The sequence below is a fragment of the Cetorhinus maximus genome, chromosome 17, assembly GCF_964194155.1.
Source record: "Cetorhinus maximus chromosome 17, sCetMax3.hap1.1, whole genome shotgun sequence".
NCBI classification, from domain to species: domain Eukaryota; kingdom Metazoa; phylum Chordata; class Chondrichthyes; order Lamniformes; family Cetorhinidae; genus Cetorhinus; species Cetorhinus maximus.
In genome coordinates this window covers 28709930-28729895 of record NC_135895.1, presented here as the reverse complement: position 1 = coordinate 28729895, position 19966 = coordinate 28709930, and the positions used below count along the sequence as shown (strand labels likewise).

At 39.9% G+C, this 19966-nt stretch overlaps 1 protein-coding gene across 11 annotated transcripts in view; it reads right to left on the bottom strand.

Moving 5' to 3' along the window:
• Positions 1 to 19966, bottom strand: part of st3gal3a (ST3 beta-galactoside alpha-2,3-sialyltransferase 3a) — a 681850-nt gene that overhangs the window by 243673 nt on the left and 418211 nt on the right. For 7 of the 11 annotated variants that reach the window (XM_078560881.1, XM_078560878.1, XM_078560887.1 and 4 more), the window contains one exon: positions 17568 to 17680. In XM_078560881.1, coding sequence (XP_078417007.1) covers positions 17568 to 17680 — 113 coding nt within the window. The remainder of the gene's footprint in view (positions 1 to 17567; positions 17681 to 19966) is intronic. The other 4 variants (XM_078560883.1, XM_078560884.1, XM_078560886.1 and 1 more) reach the window with 1 other exon arrangement.

Here is a 19966-nt window from a genome sequence, read left to right as displayed (position 1 = left end):
AACATTATTAAAAAGAATAAATGTAAGGTGCAAATTTAGAATTTACGAATTGCATATTTCCCCTGAACAGATGATCTTCTCCATTTTTTTCTTCCTTACCTTTCTAAAGCTGTTAATTGCTTGTTAGGAGACATTTTTGTGGGCAGCAGCTGCCCTCCAACACTCCATCCACATGGCTATTATTTAAGTAAAAGCCGTAGCAGTGAACACTAGTGAACTACTTAATTGCAGAAGGTGTTACTGGTTGCTTCTTCAATCATCAATATTCACACAATGACCACCCTTGCGAAAGTTACTGGATAGTGATCAAGAGCAAGGACTCTCACTCGCCAATCAAAGGACAAATGTAGAAACCAAAAACTGCATTCAGCTAATTTAACAGAGTTGGGTGTTATATTCTAGAAAACCAGTTGGTGAAGGATGATACTGCAGCCAATCTTTACAGTCTTATTACAAGCATATACCTCCTAATTCAATCAGAACACCACAGGCTGATGGCCTCCTTCTGTGCTGTAACCATTCTATGATTTTATGATTCTAATGCTCTCCACCTGCATATACTTATACACAATTGATATATAATTAACACTGAATCATCTTGGTCTCCATTACTCAGCTGAATTAACTTGCTGAACTAAAATGAGAACCAAAGAATGAATCTTAAGAGACTTATTAACCCAGCATCATGCTGTTAGTCAAAAGCTAACTTTAAACATCCCTATAAAGTTCAACAGGAGGTGGAAAAAGTTAAAAGTTCCATTCATCATCATTTTTATGGTCCTTACATGCATCCTGAATAAATCAGTACCTGATCTGACAAAAGAGCAAGTCTCAAATGGGATAGGAAATCTCACTCCACTTTGAATTCACATTGGGCCTTCAGAGTCAAGTTACACTGCATAAATTTAGCATTGGTGTGAAGCTAATAGTATTGTAAACTGGTGCTAAATTTGGGACAGGTTTTCTTTTAACCCCTCCAGTGATGCATGACTTCTGCTTACTTTGGTCAGACTCCAACTGAAATACTGCATTCAGTTTCAGGCATCACACCTCAGGAACAAAAGAAATAGAAGCAAAAGTAGATCACACAGCCCCTTGAGCCTGTTCAGCCATTTAATGCAATCATGGTTGATCCTCTGCCTTAATCACATTTTCCTGCCCACTCTGCATATCCCTCGATTCCCAGAGACACCAAAAATCTGTCCATCTCAACCTTGACTGACACTCAATGACAAAGCATCCACAACCCTCTGTGGTGGACAATTCCAAAGACTCTCAACCCCCTGAGGGAAGAAATATCTCATTATCTCAGTTCTAAATGATTAACCTCTTATCCTGAGGTTATGCTCCCATACTCATGATTCCCCATGCGGGAAACAACCTCGCAGTGTATACCCTGTCAAGCCCCTTCAAAATCAAATATGTTTCAATGAGATTACCTATCATCTTCTAAACTCCAAAGAGCATAGGCCCAATTTACTCTGCCTTTCATCATAAGACAACCCTCTCTTCCCAGGAGCCAATCTAGTGAACCTATACTGTAACATCTCCAATACAAGTTGATCTTTCCTGAGATATGCAGGTGAAAACTGCGCAGAGTACTTCAGGTGCGGTCTCACTAAAGCACTATACAATTATACCAAGGCTCCCTGGTTCTTGTACTCCAACCCTCCTTGCAATAAAGGCCAACATGCCATTTGCCTTCTTCATTGCTTGCTGCATCTGTATGCTGATTTTCTGTGTTCTATTAAGAGTAAACCCAAGTTTCTCTGAACATCAACATTTAAGTTTCACGCTTTTTAAAAAATATTCTGTTTTTCTATTCTTAGTACCAAAGTAAATAACCTAACACTTCCCTACATTGCACTCAAACTGCTACATTGTTGCTCACTCACTTAACCTATTTATGTCTCTTGCAGCCTCTTTGTGTCCTCCTCAGGGCTTACATTCCCACCTAGCTTTGTATCATCAGCAAACTTTGATATATTACTCTTGGCTTCTTCATCTAAGTCAGTAATATAGATTGTAAATAGCCAAGGCCCCGGCACTGGTCCTTATGACACTCCACTAATTACAATCTGCCAATTTGAAAATGCCCCGTTAATGCCTTCTCTCTGCTTCCCATCCGTTAAAATAAAATCTCCAAACATGCTGATATGTTACCTTCAACTCCATGAGCTGTTATCTTACATATTAACTTTGTGTGGCACCTTGTTGAATGTCTTCTGAAAATCCACACTTACCGATACTCATTATCTATGCTATTTGTTACACCTTCCAAAAAATTCCAATAAATTTGTCAAAATTCATTTTCTCTTTTGTAAAACTATGTTGGCTAGGTCTGATCATAATGTGATTTTTTTTTAAAAGTGCATTATGACTTCCTTAAAACAGATTCCAGCATCTTCCTGACAACTGATGTCAAGCTAATTGGCATGTGGTTCCCTGTTTTCTCTTTCACTCTCCTTTCTGGAATAGCATCATTACATTTGCTAACTTCCACTTCTCAGGGATCGTTCTAGAATTTATCTCTGCAGCTACCTCTTTTTGAGCCCTAGGACGTAGGACACCAGGTCCTGGTGATTTGTCAGCTTTTAGTTCCTTACATTTTTCCAATACTTTTTCTTTGCCTGAATTAATTACTTTAAGTTCCTCACTTTTCTTAGTTCCAGGTTGCCCTCTATTTCTGGTACATAATTTGCACAGCCACTCTGATGGCAGACATAAAATATTTGCTCAATGTTTCTGCTATTTCCTCATTCTCCATAATTTCTCCTCTCTCTGCCTCTAAGAGACCAAAGTTTACTTTAGCTACTCTCTTATCCTTTGGAATGAATCAGCCAGCTTCACTTCTGAAGAAATCAGACGTGGTGCAGGATGGCTGCCCCTCTCATTTTGATTGCATAACAACAGAGTTTAAAAAAAACTACCTTGCAATTTTTTCTTCCTGACAAATGCTCTTCTCATGGAATTGAAACATCAGTGAAATGTACTAACAAGCTTCAGGCTGGCTGGGCCTAGCTTTTACTGTGCACAGGTAATTCAAGCATGCACAACATGATTAAACAGCACAGTTAATTTCAGACTTCATTCACACAGCTCATCAAAAATTGGCTGTTATGTCACACCTGATTTCATAACTAGTCTAATAGCCAACAGAGTCAGGTCCAATTTTCTTGTTCAAGGTGGGCTCCTATTTACTACATTAAATGTTTTAAGCCGAGTTTCAATGTAATGTCAGGATTCTGATGTGGCATAATCACCTCTGAAATACGGTCATGGCTTGCGGGATAGAACAAGGGTGGTAGTAGATGCAAACATCAGTGATGATCTTTGAAAAGCAATTCAGCAGTTTGAGGATATGCTGAAGAAATGTAAGGAGCTATATAAATGTAAGCCTTCTTTATCTGATCAATGCATACATACTTAATTCATTCTAAGCTCTGCTACTGACCACATCATGATTTTTGGTCTGTTGGGGGTAGGGAGGGAAGCTGGCTGTTGAAACAAGACATTTACAATACGACAGCTTGTTTTTGATTTAGAGGGAAAAAGCTCAGAGGTTTTCCAAATAAAACTAAACTTTACAAAGCACTGCATGTAAACCTTCTGATTCTTTGAATAAAACTCTGTTCCATTTCTGTGCATCGATTATTTTGGGAGGCAGTATAAACTCAAGAAAAGAAAGATGCTTCAATCTTATTAGAATAATTTCTGTCTTTTTCTGATTGCACTTTTAATTTTGGACTGCTCACACGGTTTCCTGCTAGTAATCAGTAACTAAATGTTTCAAACAAACTTGGTTAAATTTCTATAATCAATAAGAATTCTTTTTCATACTTTTATAACTGTTGCTCTGGGAGGATGAAACCTTCAATATGATTCAAGTACACTCTTAAACACCACAACATCAACATAGCTCCTGTTGGCAGGACGGCACAGCACAAAGCTGCACCCAACTTGGTGCCAATTAGCAAGCTTGTTCTAAGAAGTCACAGGATGACTGCTGTGTGGACACAATATATTGGTGTACTAAAAGAAATAATTTTGAGATTCAGGTACTTTTCCAAGATTGAAGCTGAAGAACACTGGTTCTTCAGAGTGCAGAGAGCTTCAGTCTACATGCAACTAGATGACACCTGACCTAGGAGTGTTCCATTTCCCAGCAACAGCATCCATCAAAATAAATACTGCAGATTCTGGAAATCATCCATCACATGAGGTCGTGACTATAAAACCATTAAAAAAAATTCTACCAAAACATTTTCTAATATTCTGATTATTATCGAAGTTACACAATGATCAACAGCATTGTCAATAATTATGGTGGAACACCAATAATATAATTAACCATTACTTCTTTATTTTTATTCCTTTTATAGTTTGTCTCTTCCCTCATTTATTACACATATTGTCAGAAGTTCTGAGACATGAAATATGCAAATATTACTTGATAACTTCTTTGAGGTAAGCAAAAATGGCCTAGAATCCACACCGCTAAGCTGGTTCAATGTGGCCAATAATCAGCAGTCTACATTACAATGCACTATTGCCAACACCAATGGGCACCAGTCTGTTAGTTAGGGATTACAGGGTCAAAATTTTGATGCTCCACACTAATTTCTTGCAATTGCTGTGGTTCTGTGTCATGATTTTCTTCTGAACCTTGCCCCACAAAAACCTCCAAAAGATGTCCTTTGACTCAGAGGTGTTTTCATGGGCACTCACAAGATCATTACAAAACCAGACATCATGATCTATACTTTAAATAAGTTGTCGTGATAACAGGTTAACCAATCCTTCTGCCACCCTACACAATAATGAAGTATTACATTACAATGACTACTTCAACCTCACAACCACGCTTCAAGAATAAACGAGTCATTACAAACTTGGCATAAGAATGCAATCAGCAGCCTGAGAATCACCAATCAGATAGGCTGCTACAAAACCAAACCCTACATAAGCTAAGATAATAAATTAATCATTATTATGGATCTAATGTTGTGAAATACAATGGCATCAACATTGTACATGCAGCCCTCTCTTCTGTGTCCCAATATTTTGCTGTATCCTCTCAAGGAATTTATTATAAAAAACTTTTGCATGGTGATTCACAGAGGTGTTAGGAAATGAATACTTGCACCATATAAAGAATGAAGAAATTAAGAGTGGTTATAGAGTTTTAAAGTATGGTATAGAGGCGGAGGGATTTTGTGGCAGAGTTCTGAGCTAATGAAGGCACGGCCATCGATGGTAAATTGAAGTCAGAAGGGATGCACAACAGGCCATTGTCAGAGGGACAGAGTTAAGAGGGACGGGGGCTTCTGTGGAAGGATAATGTTATGGAAATAGGAGGATTTTTAAGACACAAAATCTTAATTTGAGGAGGTAGTGGACTTGAACTTAGGTTAGTGAGAATGGAGTGATGAATGAGTGAGACTTGGTGAGAGATACGATACTGAGCTGGCCAACAGGTCAAAAACCTTGAAGCAGAATAATGTGATTGACTTGGTCAAAAGTTGCAGAGCGGTTGAGGACTATAAGAAAGGAGAATGCACCACAGTCACAGCCACAGCGACAGCCATTTGTGATTTTGGTTAAGACTATTCTGGTACAGTAGGAGAGGGGAAAGCCTGATTGGAGGGATTCAAAATGAGATTTTCCAGAGAAATGACCACGATTCTGGCAAGGAATGTGCTCAAGAACCTCAAAGGAGGGAGTGATGACTGTGGTTTTGAAAAGGTGAAGCAAGTACTGTAAAAGAGGAATTACATTGCCAGTTTATATAGAGGACAGGAAAGGGAGACAGATGTTTAGGGACTCAGTGGGATGAGATCAAGGAAGCAGGAAGTATATCTCATAGACAAAACGTGTCTGGAGATGGCAGGGATGGATGTTGGAGAAACTAGAGAGAGAGATAGGGGGGAAAGAGGTGGGGGTGTGCAACTGAGTAATGATCTCCATTTTGGAGACAAAAAATCTCCATGAGCACCTTGCATCTACTTTAGGGCGGATGGAGCAGAGGGGAGAGGTTTAAGGAGGTGGTTGGCAGTAAAGAAAGTCCAGAGACAGAATCATTTTTTTTTAACATAGAAAATATGCATTTTGCTTTCTTGCATTTTGTATTGAGTGTGCTGAGCACTGTAACCTCTCCAGTCTGGAATGCTTGTGACTAAGTCATTTCTGTATTTCAAAATCTTCTGGATTATGGATGTTAGAATGCCCAATCACAAGTATATGAACTGGAAAACACTGTAGATGTAAGTATTTACCTGAAACATAAATCTCTGATGAAACATTATAAAGCTGTAATAAAAATTGTTTTACTTATCCAAATAGTGTATCTTCCATGTTTCCACTCCCAAAGGACTGCACTAAAATGATGTCAATAATGTCGACATAATATTTGAGTCTGCTCAAAAAAATTTCCGGACAACTGGCATTGCCTAGCACTAGTTTTCCGGGCTGGAGAGGTTACAGTGTACTTAGATATTATGGTTTATGTAAGATTTAAGGCATAAGCTACAGAGTGTCATAATGATATTGCAATGTTTTTATATTTGAGAGCTATTTTTGATACAATATATGTTTAATCTGGCCAATAGCTAGTCAGCTAACAGAAAAACTCCTAGCAACAGTATCTAGATAGAATGTCTTTGCTTCTTCTGCTTATTACCTATTCTAAACAAAATTTTTATACTTTATCCACCTGCTTAATGATAAGCCCACATAATGCATATTTCTTATCTGGCAAACTAAGAGTGATAAAAGAATGTCATAATAAAGTGGTGTTATGTACAATACAACTGCATTTCAGACCTGCTGTCTTCAAATGCAGTGCAGGCTCCTCATTTCTTCTGACTCTTGAAACACACAGTATTAGGTTCTGTCCATGAATCTACTCAAGATTCAATCATTTGTCTTCACTTACATGTAGGGAAAAACAAGACAAACACACCTGAAAGGCTGTCAGCAAATTACATTTCACGAATTATTTGTGGGAGCAGGCAGCATTATGGGATCTGTAGTTTTTTTTGTTTGCAGTTTTTGAATTGCAGAATAACAACTATGAGATAAAGCAATACAAGCAAAATCCAAAGAGAAAAAATAAAAACATGCCAAGGTACAGGACACTAACTAAATGACATTAAATACCTGGAATTTGCAATGAGGAAAAAGGTTAGTGCTCACCATTATACTGGAGGGGTGCAAATGAGTCAACTTTTGGAGTAAGCACATGTGCAGTTAAATATGGTAATCCAGAAATTACTATCTGGGATGCCCTGATCCTCCATAAGATACGGTGCTGCAGTCCTCACTGATGCACTAGGCATTGAAATGGCTGCAATCATGTGAACTTGCTGTACATGCCCACTAGTTCTACTAAAAATAGTTCAAAAGATTTTGGCTGGTGCATTGAGGAGTGAATTTTTAGTGGTGTGATAAGTGATAATTACTCCTGTTGCCCTGAAAAAATAATTTTGCAATTGTGGAGTCTCATTCACTCAAGAAAATTAAGATTGGAGATTTTCAAAAAGATAAAAAATAATATAATTTTTATTTTAATTTTTCAGTTTCTTTTTTTTCACTTGTTATGATTCCAGCCAGTGTTACTACTGGCAAGCTTGATACCAGGGTGGAACCTGGCTTGATCGACCCTAACTTTTATTTTTTGTTTAGATACGTGGCGAGTAGCTATTGAACAGTCACAGAGGTCAGCTAATGAACTTTTAACAAAAGTATAAAAGATTTATTTAACAAGGAAAAATGAACTATATTACAATACTCCTTCACCCACAACTATACCTTTACAGATATATACAGATTTGTAAGGGTAACATAAGTTACAAAGCTATCTTATACTCTAATGTTCACAGTAAGTACACAGTCCATGTAAACCCATTGGTGACTTGTGATCAGGCAAACCACACTCTGAAACCAAGTGATAGATGCCGCCCCAAACAGATGCTATGGAACTCTCATCAACTCCCCCACCCACCCCAGACGCTTGTCACACCGTGCCCCAACCAGTCTCACTGAACTCCGGCTTTCACACGAGGGTTTCCAAACTCCACTCTCCAAGAACTTGCTTTGGAATTTTCTCCCAAACCGATGCTTTCTCTCAGATGCCTTCTACGAGGATCCAGGGTTTTGAACTCTCCTTCCGATGTTCCTCTCCCCCGGGCCTCCACATGCATTCAAACTTCCTTCCATGCACTCTCTCTCAAATGCTCAGCCGTGTCAACAGTACACCACTGCTTCACATGCCCATATAAAAGAGTTACAGATCTTCAGCTGTCTCTTTGGACCTTCTGACGTCTCACAAGCCACTCTCACTTTAAATCTGCTCCTGCAGCTTTTCTTCCTTTAAGCGTGAAGCCTTCCTCCACTCTCACTCTTAACTTCACTTAACAGGAGCTTTTCCAGGTTCCTGTCCTTCCTTGGGCTAAAAGGTCTTCTTGGGACTTTCTCCTGTTTCTGTCTCACTCCTTGGCCTTGGCATCTTTCAGTTCTTTTGGGAAATCTGCTGTCGCTCTGCAACTCCCTCTCCCAGGGTCCAGTTTCTCTGGAGTCCTGGCTTCAACTTCAGTTTGGGACTTGCTATCTGCCCCTCTGCTCCAGTCTCTCCCTGGCAGCTGCTTTCGACTGAACTCAAATTGCTTTCTCTTTAGATTTTTGGTGTGTGTGGGGGGTGGAGCCTCCCACTCTGGACACCTGTTGCTAGGCAACAGCACAGTTTTTTTCTACTTCTGTGTTTGCTTTAGCTTCTCTTAGAGTCATAAAACTCTTTAGAAATGCAAGCACCTTTTTAAAGTGAAACTAAAACTCAACTTGACCTTTTCTTAACACACAAATAGAGAAATACAAATCAAACTTAAACTTTAAAGCTAAAACTCATTCCTAACACCCTCAAATACAAATTACTTAAACTATCTCTATTTCCTAACACATTCCCTTAGTCCCGTCTGTATTTCCCAATCTTCATTTAGTTTTCTGTATGTCATTTAAATCTAAAAACTGTTTCTTGTTTTATATGTCCAGGTTTGGACTCAGCACATCACAGTAATTCAAGAGCTTCACAATTTCTTTCCCTCTTCAGAGACATTAATCTGGTGTCTTTTCCAGCACAGGTAGAGGAAATCATCACTGACAAACCCACAAAACCTCTGAGAGCAGTTGTTGGCAAGGTTAGCAAGCACTGTTCAATTCGCTACTGAAAGCAAAATCCGGGTTATTATGGGAGTAATTTTGATCTAACGCTCTGGTCTAAAAGAATGGCCAGATAGGGTAGAATACAGGTTTTAAATACCTGCTATGCAATTCGATGGACAGTAAAATTGGGTGGCGTTGAAAAAACAGTGGGCAGGATTTTTCAGTAGGTGCATGGGGGTGGGCCTGACATGCCAATGCATAAAATAACACATGATGATGTCCTGCGTGCATCCCAACGTCATCGCGCAGTCCCGCGATATTTCGCTCGGCAGGCGTGCGCCAGAATTGGCTGTGTGCCAGCCAATATGTAAGTGGCTTATCAAGGCCATTACAGAAGTGATTAAGGGAACTGTTAACACTGCCCATCTAACCTTAAGGTTGGCGGGCAGGCAAAAAGGTCAAGTGGCCTTTACGTTTCTTAGAAAACCTCATCCACGAGTGGGATGAGGTTTCCTAAAGCTTTTATTAATTAAATGAAAAATTTTTTCCAAAATATAAAAACATGTTCCATCTCATGTGACACAGTCACATTGAATAGCTACTGAAATGATTAAATAAATGGTTTAAAAATGTAATTAAAAACGTAATTAAATATGTCCCCTCATGTGGCAGTTCCGGGCCTCAGGGAGATTGAAGCGCTCTTTCGCGCACATGCACGAAAGAGCGCTGGCCTCGACTCTCCCTCCTACCCCTGCCTGCACAGGTGAGCGCTACGGCTCGAGTCTTACGCTGGCCGGACCTTAATTGGCCTACTGGTGTAAAATGGCAATTACCCAACTGGCGGGTTAATTCAAAGCTCCTCTCTAGCAGTCTGACGACAAAAGCTAGCTCCCAGAGCTAGGTAGAGAAGTTTTATGTCTACTCTGCACCTGATGTGATCAGCACAGGAAAATGCAGGTAGCAAGCTTAACAAAGGTACATTGATCCAGTAACTAAGCTAAGAATTCAGATATCATGAGTTCAAATCTCACCATGGCAAATTGTGAAACTGAATTCGACAAATCTGGTAACTTGAGGGTTAGCACCAGAAAATTACCATGAATGCACCGTCATAAAAACCCAATGATTTCATCAATGCCCTCCAGGAAAGGGTCCTGCCACTAGTACCTTGATTTGCATACATGTAACTCCAGTCCCACACTATTCTTCCTTTAAGCGTGAAGCCTTCCTCTGCTCCTCTCTCTTAACTTCACTTAACAGGACCTTTTCCAGGTTCTTGTCCTGCCTTGGACTAGAAGGTCTTCTTGGGGATGGTTGGAATTTAACACCCTCAGGGCAACCAAAGATGGGCAATAACTATTGCCTTGCCAGAGTCACCCACATAGATTGAACAAAAGAAGTCTACATATCCACTATGTGCAAAGCTCATTAAATCCCTATATATGATGAAAATTACTGGGTATTCCCAATAATGCAAGTGTCTAGAGAGGATTCTAGACTCTGAGTTCTTATTTCAATGAGCATTTATTGGGAGGTCCTCTTTATTGCATTGAAATTGAATGGTTCCAACATTTTTGCTTCCATTATACAATATATAGTATCTTCTTCCAGTTATTAATCACACTTTCTGCAAGGTGCATATCTTTACATTGGATCTGAACTTGTCTTTTACATGATTCGACTTTTAAATTCCACTTATCCATGCAACTGAGGTCCCTACTCATACGTCTCCTTCCAAGCCTGAAGAGTCACAGTTATTTTTTCACTTTTCCTCATAATTCTGTCCTCTACGTCAGGGTAGTTTATTTTAATTGCGCCCTCCCTCAACACTGGGGCTCCATGGCTGCAATATGCATGATCTACACCGTGCACTACAGAAACGCACCAAACTTACTTGAACATCATCTCCTTTCTTTGTAACCTCCTGCAATGAGAAGGACAAAAACAGCAAGGACTTAGGAATACCAGCACCTTCAAGTCACGCACCGTGCAAACTGAACATATATATCCTGCATAGCTAATGAGTAAAGTCCTGGAATTTGTGTCTTAATCTATCATAGGATCAGCATCACCACAAGAACTGCAGTGATTCAAAGTGGTCCTCCATCCCCTTCGCAGAGCAACTGGGAATGAACAATAAATGCAGCCATGAAAGTGTTGGTCATAGCCTAAGAACAATTACTTTTTTAAAAATCCTAACAATCTGACTGCAGCAAGTCGGTGATTTCACAGATATTAATAGATGCAACTTTTGGTTGCCAGATATTCCAATTAGCTCACTGCAAGCTGATATTGACATCATGCTTCATACATACAGGCCAGGGGGTGTTGCTTTTCAAAACTGTTGCATGTATAGCAACATGTACCCTTAAAGTAAACTGGATTGGACTGACATTGCATTCTCATGAAGCAAGTTAAAAATATTTTAATTCAGTCATCTTGGGGTGAACTACAGATGCAAAATGAGGAAACAGGGAAAATTTAAATGAATGATAGTTGTAACACAGTGATACAGTATCATTCCTGAAAAGTTGGCTGTTGCTACTATCTGAATTATTTAGCACAAAGAAGGTAAATCCTGGCGATAACTTAAGTGCATACTTCTGCTTCTTCTGTAGTCATTAAGACATGTACAATTTATCATCTAATAGTTTGGCTATCATAAAATACAATACATTTCCAAAGTATTCCAGCAGGCAACTTGAAATTGGACAAGGAAGGCATTTTTTGTCAAAACAAAATATTTAAAAATACTTGTGGTGCTCTGGAATCCAGAAGCTTATTCATAAAGTGATGAGGAGGTCATCAAGTAACTGTCAAGTATACACAACTATTAGAAGGAAAGTTTCAACATTTTACAATAGTGGTCTGCATTATACCTTTCCTCTGACATTCTAAATTTGCCAATTTCCAGTCACAATTCCTCAATATGAGATCAACCTATTCTGTCAATCAGACACAGTTAGTACTCACTTCAGGGTCGACAAGGTTGGGGGTTTGAACCTCATCTTGGGGCCTGAGCACATAATCTTGACTGGCGTTCTAGTGAATGATTGAAGGAGTACTATCAGCCAATCCGCAATTGTGGCATAATGCTAACTACCTGCACCCTTTGCCATTTAAATAGTTTCCAATTTCCTGGCTATAACTGTCTTCTTTCAACTATGGGACTTCCAAACCCTCTGTACTCCCATTGCCAACAGAATAGTCTGAGAGCTTTGGGTTTTTTTTCCTCCTGAAAATAACCCAGTCCCCATTCACCACTACCCTCCTCAGCCTGGCTGAACATTTTCTCACACTGAACGAATTATGCTTTGACTCCACATACTTCCTCTAAATAAAAGCTGTTGCTATAGGATCCTATACACTTGCCTTTTTGTGAGATGTGTGGTCATTCGTTGTTCCAATCTTAGTCAGGTCCCCTCCTTCACCTCTTTTTCCAGCACACTGATGATTATATTGATGCTCTCATCAAGAATTGGAGCATTTCATCAACTTTGCTTCCTAACTCTTTCCTCACCTTCCCATGGTTCAAATCTGGCTCTTCCCTTCCCTGACTTCTCTGTCTCCATTTTTGGGGATAGGCTATCGACCAATTTCCACTATATTTCCTCCCACCCACTTCTTGGAAAGACTCTACTGCATTCTTCCAGTTGCCCCATCTCCATCTCAACTCTTCCAGCTTCCATACCAGTGCTTCAGATGTGTCTTTCTTTTTCTCTCACCAAGGGTTTCCCTGCACCGTGGTTGACAAGGACATCAACTGTCATTTCCCGCACTCCTGCTCTCACCCCTTCCCCTTAACCCCAGAACCATAACAGGTTTTTTCTTGTCCTCACTTTCCACTCAACAGATTATCATACCCCATTTCTGCCACTTCCAGCATGATGCCAAACACTTATTTTCTAGGACCTGGGCACAAAAATAAAACCTGATACTTCTGTCAAGTACTGAGGGAATGCATGCTGACAGAGGTGCTACTTTCAAATGAGATGTTAAGCTGCCCTCTTTGGGTGGACATTAAAGGTCCCATGGCACTAATGCAAAGATGAGTAGGGAAATTATCCCCGATGTGCTGGCCAATATCTACCCCTCAATCAACTTCACATCTGGTCATGATCACACTGCTCTCTGCAAGAGAGCAAATTGCCAAATTGGCTGCCACATTTCCTACATTACAACTGTGACTACGCTTCAAAAGAATTTCATTGGCTGGAAAGTGCTTTGGAATGTCCTGTGGTTGTGAAAGTCACTATATAAATGCAAGTCTTTCTTTTTCTCCCCTCCCCTTTCAGCATTCCACACGGGCCACTCCTCTGTGATACCATGGTACATTCCCCAATCGCCCTGAATATCCTTTCCACTTCCCATGCAAGCACAAGAGATGCAACATTTGCCCTTTTACCTCCTCCCTTCCTATTATCCAGGGCCCCAACCAGTCCTTCTGGATGAACAGCAATTTACTTGTACTTCCTTCAATTTAGTATACTGCATTCGCCAGTCACAATGTGGTCTGCTCTCTGTTCCGAAGATTAAAAGCAGATTGGGTAATCACTTGGTGGAACATGCACTTCCATTCAGTCATGACCTCGAATTTCCGGTTGTCTGTCATTTTAATTCTCTGCTGCAATCCCTCTCTGTCCTTGGCATCCTGCACTGGTCCAACAAAACTCAACATATAAGCTCAAGGAGCAGTGTCTCACTTTTCAATTAGGCACTTTATAGCATTCTGGATTCAATAATGAGTACAACAATTTCAGATCATAACCTCTACCTCCATTTTTCAGACATCAGCTGTTCATAATGATTCTGCTATTCCAATTTATGCCTCCCCTATACTCATTATTTATTTCTTTACTAGACAAAATACCATCTCCTTTTGCCTTGTACTGTCATTTTGTCATTTAATCCCTCCTGCCTTCCAACCTATCATCAACTTCTCCTTTTGTTCACGCCATCACCCCGGCATTCCTTTCCCTGCCACTATACTTAAGTAAAATCTGTTACATCACTAACATGTTCTAGTTCTGGCAGAAGGACACTGACCTGAAACTTAACTCGGTTTCTCTCTTCACAGACACTGTCTGACTATTGAGTTTTTTCAGTATCTTCTGTTTTGATTTCAGATTTCCAGCATTCGCAGTATTTTGCTTTTGTATCGTGAAAATGTCCTATGCATGAGATGTTAAAGCTTCCATGAGGCTTTCTAAAAGGAGCAAGGGATTCTCTCAATTTTTGGACACCATTCTTCCCTCAACTGATTCTAGCTAAAACAGCAAGAATGGCCATTTAACTTCTAGCTACTTGCAGGATGTTGCTAGTGTAAAATAGCAGCCACAAGTGGAATGCTCAACAAATGCTGGCCTAGCCAGCAATGCCCACGTCCCTTGAAAGAATAAAAGAAACAATCACCTGCTATTCTAGGATCTTCATGGAGGGCAATGACAGCCTACTTATTTTTTAAATGACAGACCAACTCCTTCCCCTTTTCACTCCACCCCCACTCCCAACCTTATCTCTAACAATTGCAAATTTGCAGTTTTGTTTACAAAAGCTCTCAACTATGTTACAGTCATCTTACAATATGTTGATACTGAGGAAGAAAGCTGTCGGCTATAGGAGGTTATCAGCGGATTGGTCAGGTGGGCAGAAAAGTAGCAAATGCAATTCAATACAGAGAAGTGTGTGGTAATATATTTGGGGAGGACAAGCAAGGCAAAGGAATACATAATAAAAGGTAGGATCCTGAGAAATGTAGAGGAATATGACTTGTCCCAAGATCACTAAAGAGAGCAGGGCAGGTAGATAAGGTGTCAAGAGGGCACACTTGAAACTCCCCTTTTGGCCTGGCCTAGAGTATAAGAGCAGAGAGGTTATGATAGAACTCTACAAAACACAAGTTAGACTGCAGCTAGAGAACTGCATATAGTTTTGGTTAACGGATTACAAGAAGGATGTGATTGCATTAGAGAAGGTACAGAGATTTATGGGGATGTTGCCACGATTGAAGAATTTTAGCTACAAGGAAAGATTGGATAGGCTATTTTCTTTGGAACTGAGGAATCTAAGGGGTAATTTTCTTGGTGTATAAAATTATGAGGCGACTAGGTAGAGCAGATAGGAATGACCTTTTTCCATTATTAGAGAGTTGAACAGCCTGGAGGTACAGGGTTAGACTAATTGGTGGAAGGATTGGAGAGGCGTTGAGATGTAATTTTTCACCAAAGGATAACGGGGGTCTGGACTTACTGCCTAAAAGGGTGGTAGAGGCAGAAACCATTATCACATTTAAAAACACTTAGACATGCAGTTGAGGTGCCACAACTTACAGGTCTACAGAGCAAGAGCTGAAAGGTGGGATTAGGCCGGATAGCTTTTTTATAAAACTGGCAAAGACATGGTGGGCTGAAGAGTTTACTATTGTACCATAAATCTTTCGAGATTTCTATGTTCTCCAGGCTGTCCCTTGCCTTGCTTCTCCTCCCCAAATGTATTATCACATACTTTTCTGTACTGATTTGCATTTGCTACTATTCTGCCAACCTGACCAGTCCGCTGATACCCTCCTACATTCTACAGCTTTCTTACTCAGCATCAACTACCTTAAGATGACTTTGACATAGTTGAGAGCTTTTGTAAACAAAATGGCAAATTTGCACTTGTTGGAGAAAAGGTTGGGAATGGGGGTGGAGTGAAGAGGGGAAGGAGCTGGTTTGCCATTTAAAAAAATAAATGGGCTGTCATTGCTCTCCATAAAGATCCAGGCTGTCCTCTCACCCTCTACCCTCCATAAGCATCACTTTATCCAAAGCTCTGCCCATATTCTCATCTGCACAAATTCCTGCTCACCCATCAGCTTACTGAACTGCATTAGCTTTAGTCCCCAATGTTCCTTTAAAACTTGCATCATGTTCACACCCCGCTATGGCCCCGCCCCTTCCTTTCTCTTTAACCTCTCCAGCCCTGTGACACTGGCCTCCTGTGCATCTTCCATTTCTTTGGACACCTTCAGCTGTCTAGGCCCCAAGCTCTTGAATTTCCTCCATAATCTCTGCCTCCTTTAAGACCCTCCTTAAAATCCAACTCTTTGACTCAGCTCTTCAGTTCGCAATATTTCCTCCTCTTTGGCTTTCTGTCAAATTAAGGATATTTTTCGAAATGCTTTTTGTATATATGCAAGGTGTTGTTGTAGTTTCCTCACCTCTTGTCAACATAGATAACGTTAGTAAAGCAAATCCCTTTACAACAATCTAAAACAAGTTTGTACATTGTAAATACAAAAACAGAAAATTTTATTGCAAATTTTACTGAGGAAGAATGATAAGAGCAGTCAGCAATTGGAAAGCAGTGGGTAATAAGCCAATGCAACAATAGTTGGGTTTGTATGTTTGTAAAGAATAGAAGAGGAGAATGGTAGATTGACCAGGGAAGTAGACAAGGCCCACTTGTTGTGTTTATTCCTCTGTCAGTTAAGTGAGCGTATCATATAAAAATAGCATAAAGCATATAATTATAATTAACATGCTTCTAATAAGATATTCTCCAACTGTTGCAAATAAAGTCATCTTTATATGACTGTAACAATTGTGTACATAAAAGGCATGATCAAACTAGTAAAATGAAACAACAGTAAATTTTTAAATTAAAGAATAAAATTTTTCAGGATCTGAATGAGAAAAGTGTCTCTGGCTCAGTGAAGTTATTCTTTCCAACAGATTACACAATTTGCAGAATCATGAGCTCTTGCCAGTTTATTTCATCTTTCCAGGGAGATAAATTGTTGCTGGTAGAATTTTCAACAATAATCCCTGAGGTACCAAGCCAGAGTTATTATTCATAGCTTGTATTCTATAAGTAAAATATATTCAATAAAATACAAGTACAAAACTTCAGCAACATAAATTGGCATGTGTATGACATTTTCTGTAAACAATGCCTTGGAGAAGTGAAAATCTACTAATCTATTAGGGTACAACCACTAAACATGTGCCTTATATAAATATGGTCACAATAAATGGTAGGTAATGATCAGAACAGAAGGAATATCAAAAATATCAAACCACTCTGCTATGTTACAGGGAATGCAGTTTATCTTTCTTTCATGCGCAACACTCATTACAGCAGTTCCTGGGGCCTGTCTCCTTGCCTTGCCTCATGGTGTTATCATGGCATGAGCCATGATTAGCAATCCTCAGACAACAAGAATGCTACTTAGAGAGAGAGAGAAATCTAAATTAAAATAACTTCAGTTAGCTGTGTGACAGGTAAATCTGCAAGAATGACTTTGTTCTGTTGATTTCAAAAGGGGATAGTGAGGGAGGAGGAAATAACAAAATAAAATGTTAGGTCAAACTCCTCCCTATTATTTACACAAATAGTTTATGTCAAAATTCAAATCCAGGATTCCAAACCTTTTGCTGCAACAGTACCTTGCCCTTTGATTCCAAATGGAGGAACAAATTCTTTGAGTTTCGACCATCTCTTATAGGTGTTATCGAGAAACATTGGTGCTGGTTTTGAGAATCTGAAACACAAAACAGAAGGAAAAAAATCAAAACTGCAACAATGATTATATACTTTCTGTTGTACTCTTTGCATTACTGCAGTACAGCTTATATCAAAACAAGCTTTGTAAGACTGCAGTTTTTTTAATGCACTCCAGTCTCGGTGCTGAAAGCTGACTCCACCACAAAAAGGTTAAAAATAATAACCGACAACATACATAATTATTATGAATGGCTGAATCAAACTCAGTTCAAAAATTGGCTGCTGAATTTGCCAACTGAGCATTGTAACACTTCAGAAATAATTAACCAGTTGTGAAGAACTTTGAGATGTTCTGAAAACATAAACAGTTTATAAAGAAAACACTTGCATTTGTGTTTTGGTTTCTGATGTAATTTTATCCAATAAATTAAATTTTAATTTTGTAACACATTACTAATATCTATGCAACACATCTGTAATAGCTAGCTGGTGAACAACAATGACTTGTGCTGGCTCAGCCACATTTATCAGACCTCTGGAGGCTGACAGTTTGGAAGGGCATTGAAAGAGGCGAGCAGAAACGGAAAGCTCAGTTGGCCAAGAAGAGGGTCCAACAAAAACAGAAGCCAATGAATTGTGCACCTTCTCAGTCCACTGTCTTCTTCTGCAGAAAAATGCAGCACAGGCTGCTATACCAGAGTGGGGCTCCTGAGCCACACCAAGTTGACTGCAGCGGCAGAAACTATCGTCTTATGAGACGGAAGGCTGCCAAAGCATTGGTGCATTTACACGAGATTGGTGATGGGCAAGGTGAGCTATGATGGGGCAACATCAGAACTCAGATGCACAGTGGGGTCAAACAGGGTTGTGTTTTGGCACTGAAACTCTTTGGCATATTGCCTTTGCTGCTGTCATATGCTATCAGATCATCTACAAAGGGTGTCTACTTACATACCAGAACTGATTGAAAGCTGTTCAATCTTGCTCGACTGAGATTCAAGATAAAGGTACACCAAGTCTTCATCAGGATATTGCTCTATGCTAACGATGCCACACTAGCATTCCATACTAAGGAACACCTTTAGCAGCAAATAAGCAGACTCTTTCACACCTGGTTTGACCATCAGCATCATGAAGACAAATGTTATGGTCCAGGATGTTGCCATGCCACCATCTATCAGCACTGAATGTGGCGCTAGAGATTGTTAATAGCTTCACATATCTAGGCTTCACAATCACTAGTGAGCTGTCACTTGATGCTGAAATCCACGTACGTATTGCAAAAGCTGCAGCCGTCCAATCTGAGTGAGAGTGTAGGATAACAGTAACCTAGATGAGAACATCAAACTGCGAGTCTACCAAGCCTGCATCCTCAGTGACTCCTCTAAGGTGGTGAGATCTGGGCAACATATGCTAGGCAGGAGAAGAGGCTGAACAGTTTCCACTTTTGCTGCCTCAGACTTATCCTCGGCATCTCCTGGTAGGACAGGTCACTAGTTCAGAGGTCCTGGAGCGCTCCAATTCCATCAGCATACACCCATTGCTAAGCCAACGAAGTCGGTACTGGCTTGACCACGTTCATCAGATGGATGATGGCCGTATACCCAAAGGCTATCGGTACAGTGAATCAGCCACTGGATCACAACCTCCAAGGTGTCCATACCTCCCCTGCAAGTGAGATATGAACATGGCGGACAATGACACTGACAACTGGGAGACAGTCACTGACAGCCATGACCTCCGGAGGCTGACTGTTTGGAAAGACTTTGGAAGAGACAAGCAGATACAAAACACTCAACTGGCCACGAAGAGGGCCCAGAGAAGACAAAGGCAAGCAAATCATTCACCTTCTCAGCCCACTGTCTTTCCCTGCAGCAAATGCAGCAGAGTCTGCTGTTACGACTATAGCCAATGTTATTAGCTGAGCAAGCCAAATCCCAGAGGGAAACTTGTCTTACTGATCATAACTTTTTTTTGTATTTTGAAAGTATGGGGAAAAATACTGATTCCAGAAATTTAGAATCCCAGTAACACTTTTAGGATTTTAAAATTAAAAGATTTATTAACAAGAAGGAAAAAAAAACTTAAGCACACAAGATTAAAATTACACAGTTAAAACAGTCTTACAAAACATTTCCCAAAAAACCCACTTGACAACAGCTCACTTATAGATTTTTACCATAAAAATCCAGTAATATTATGCAAGGCAAAACAGCTGTCACTTTAGTAAAGATATACCACGCAACTTCTCACTCTCTTTCATTTTGCTGTGTAAGTCGCAGAAAGAAAGGTTCAGAAACAGACTACTTTCTGAAAACAAAGA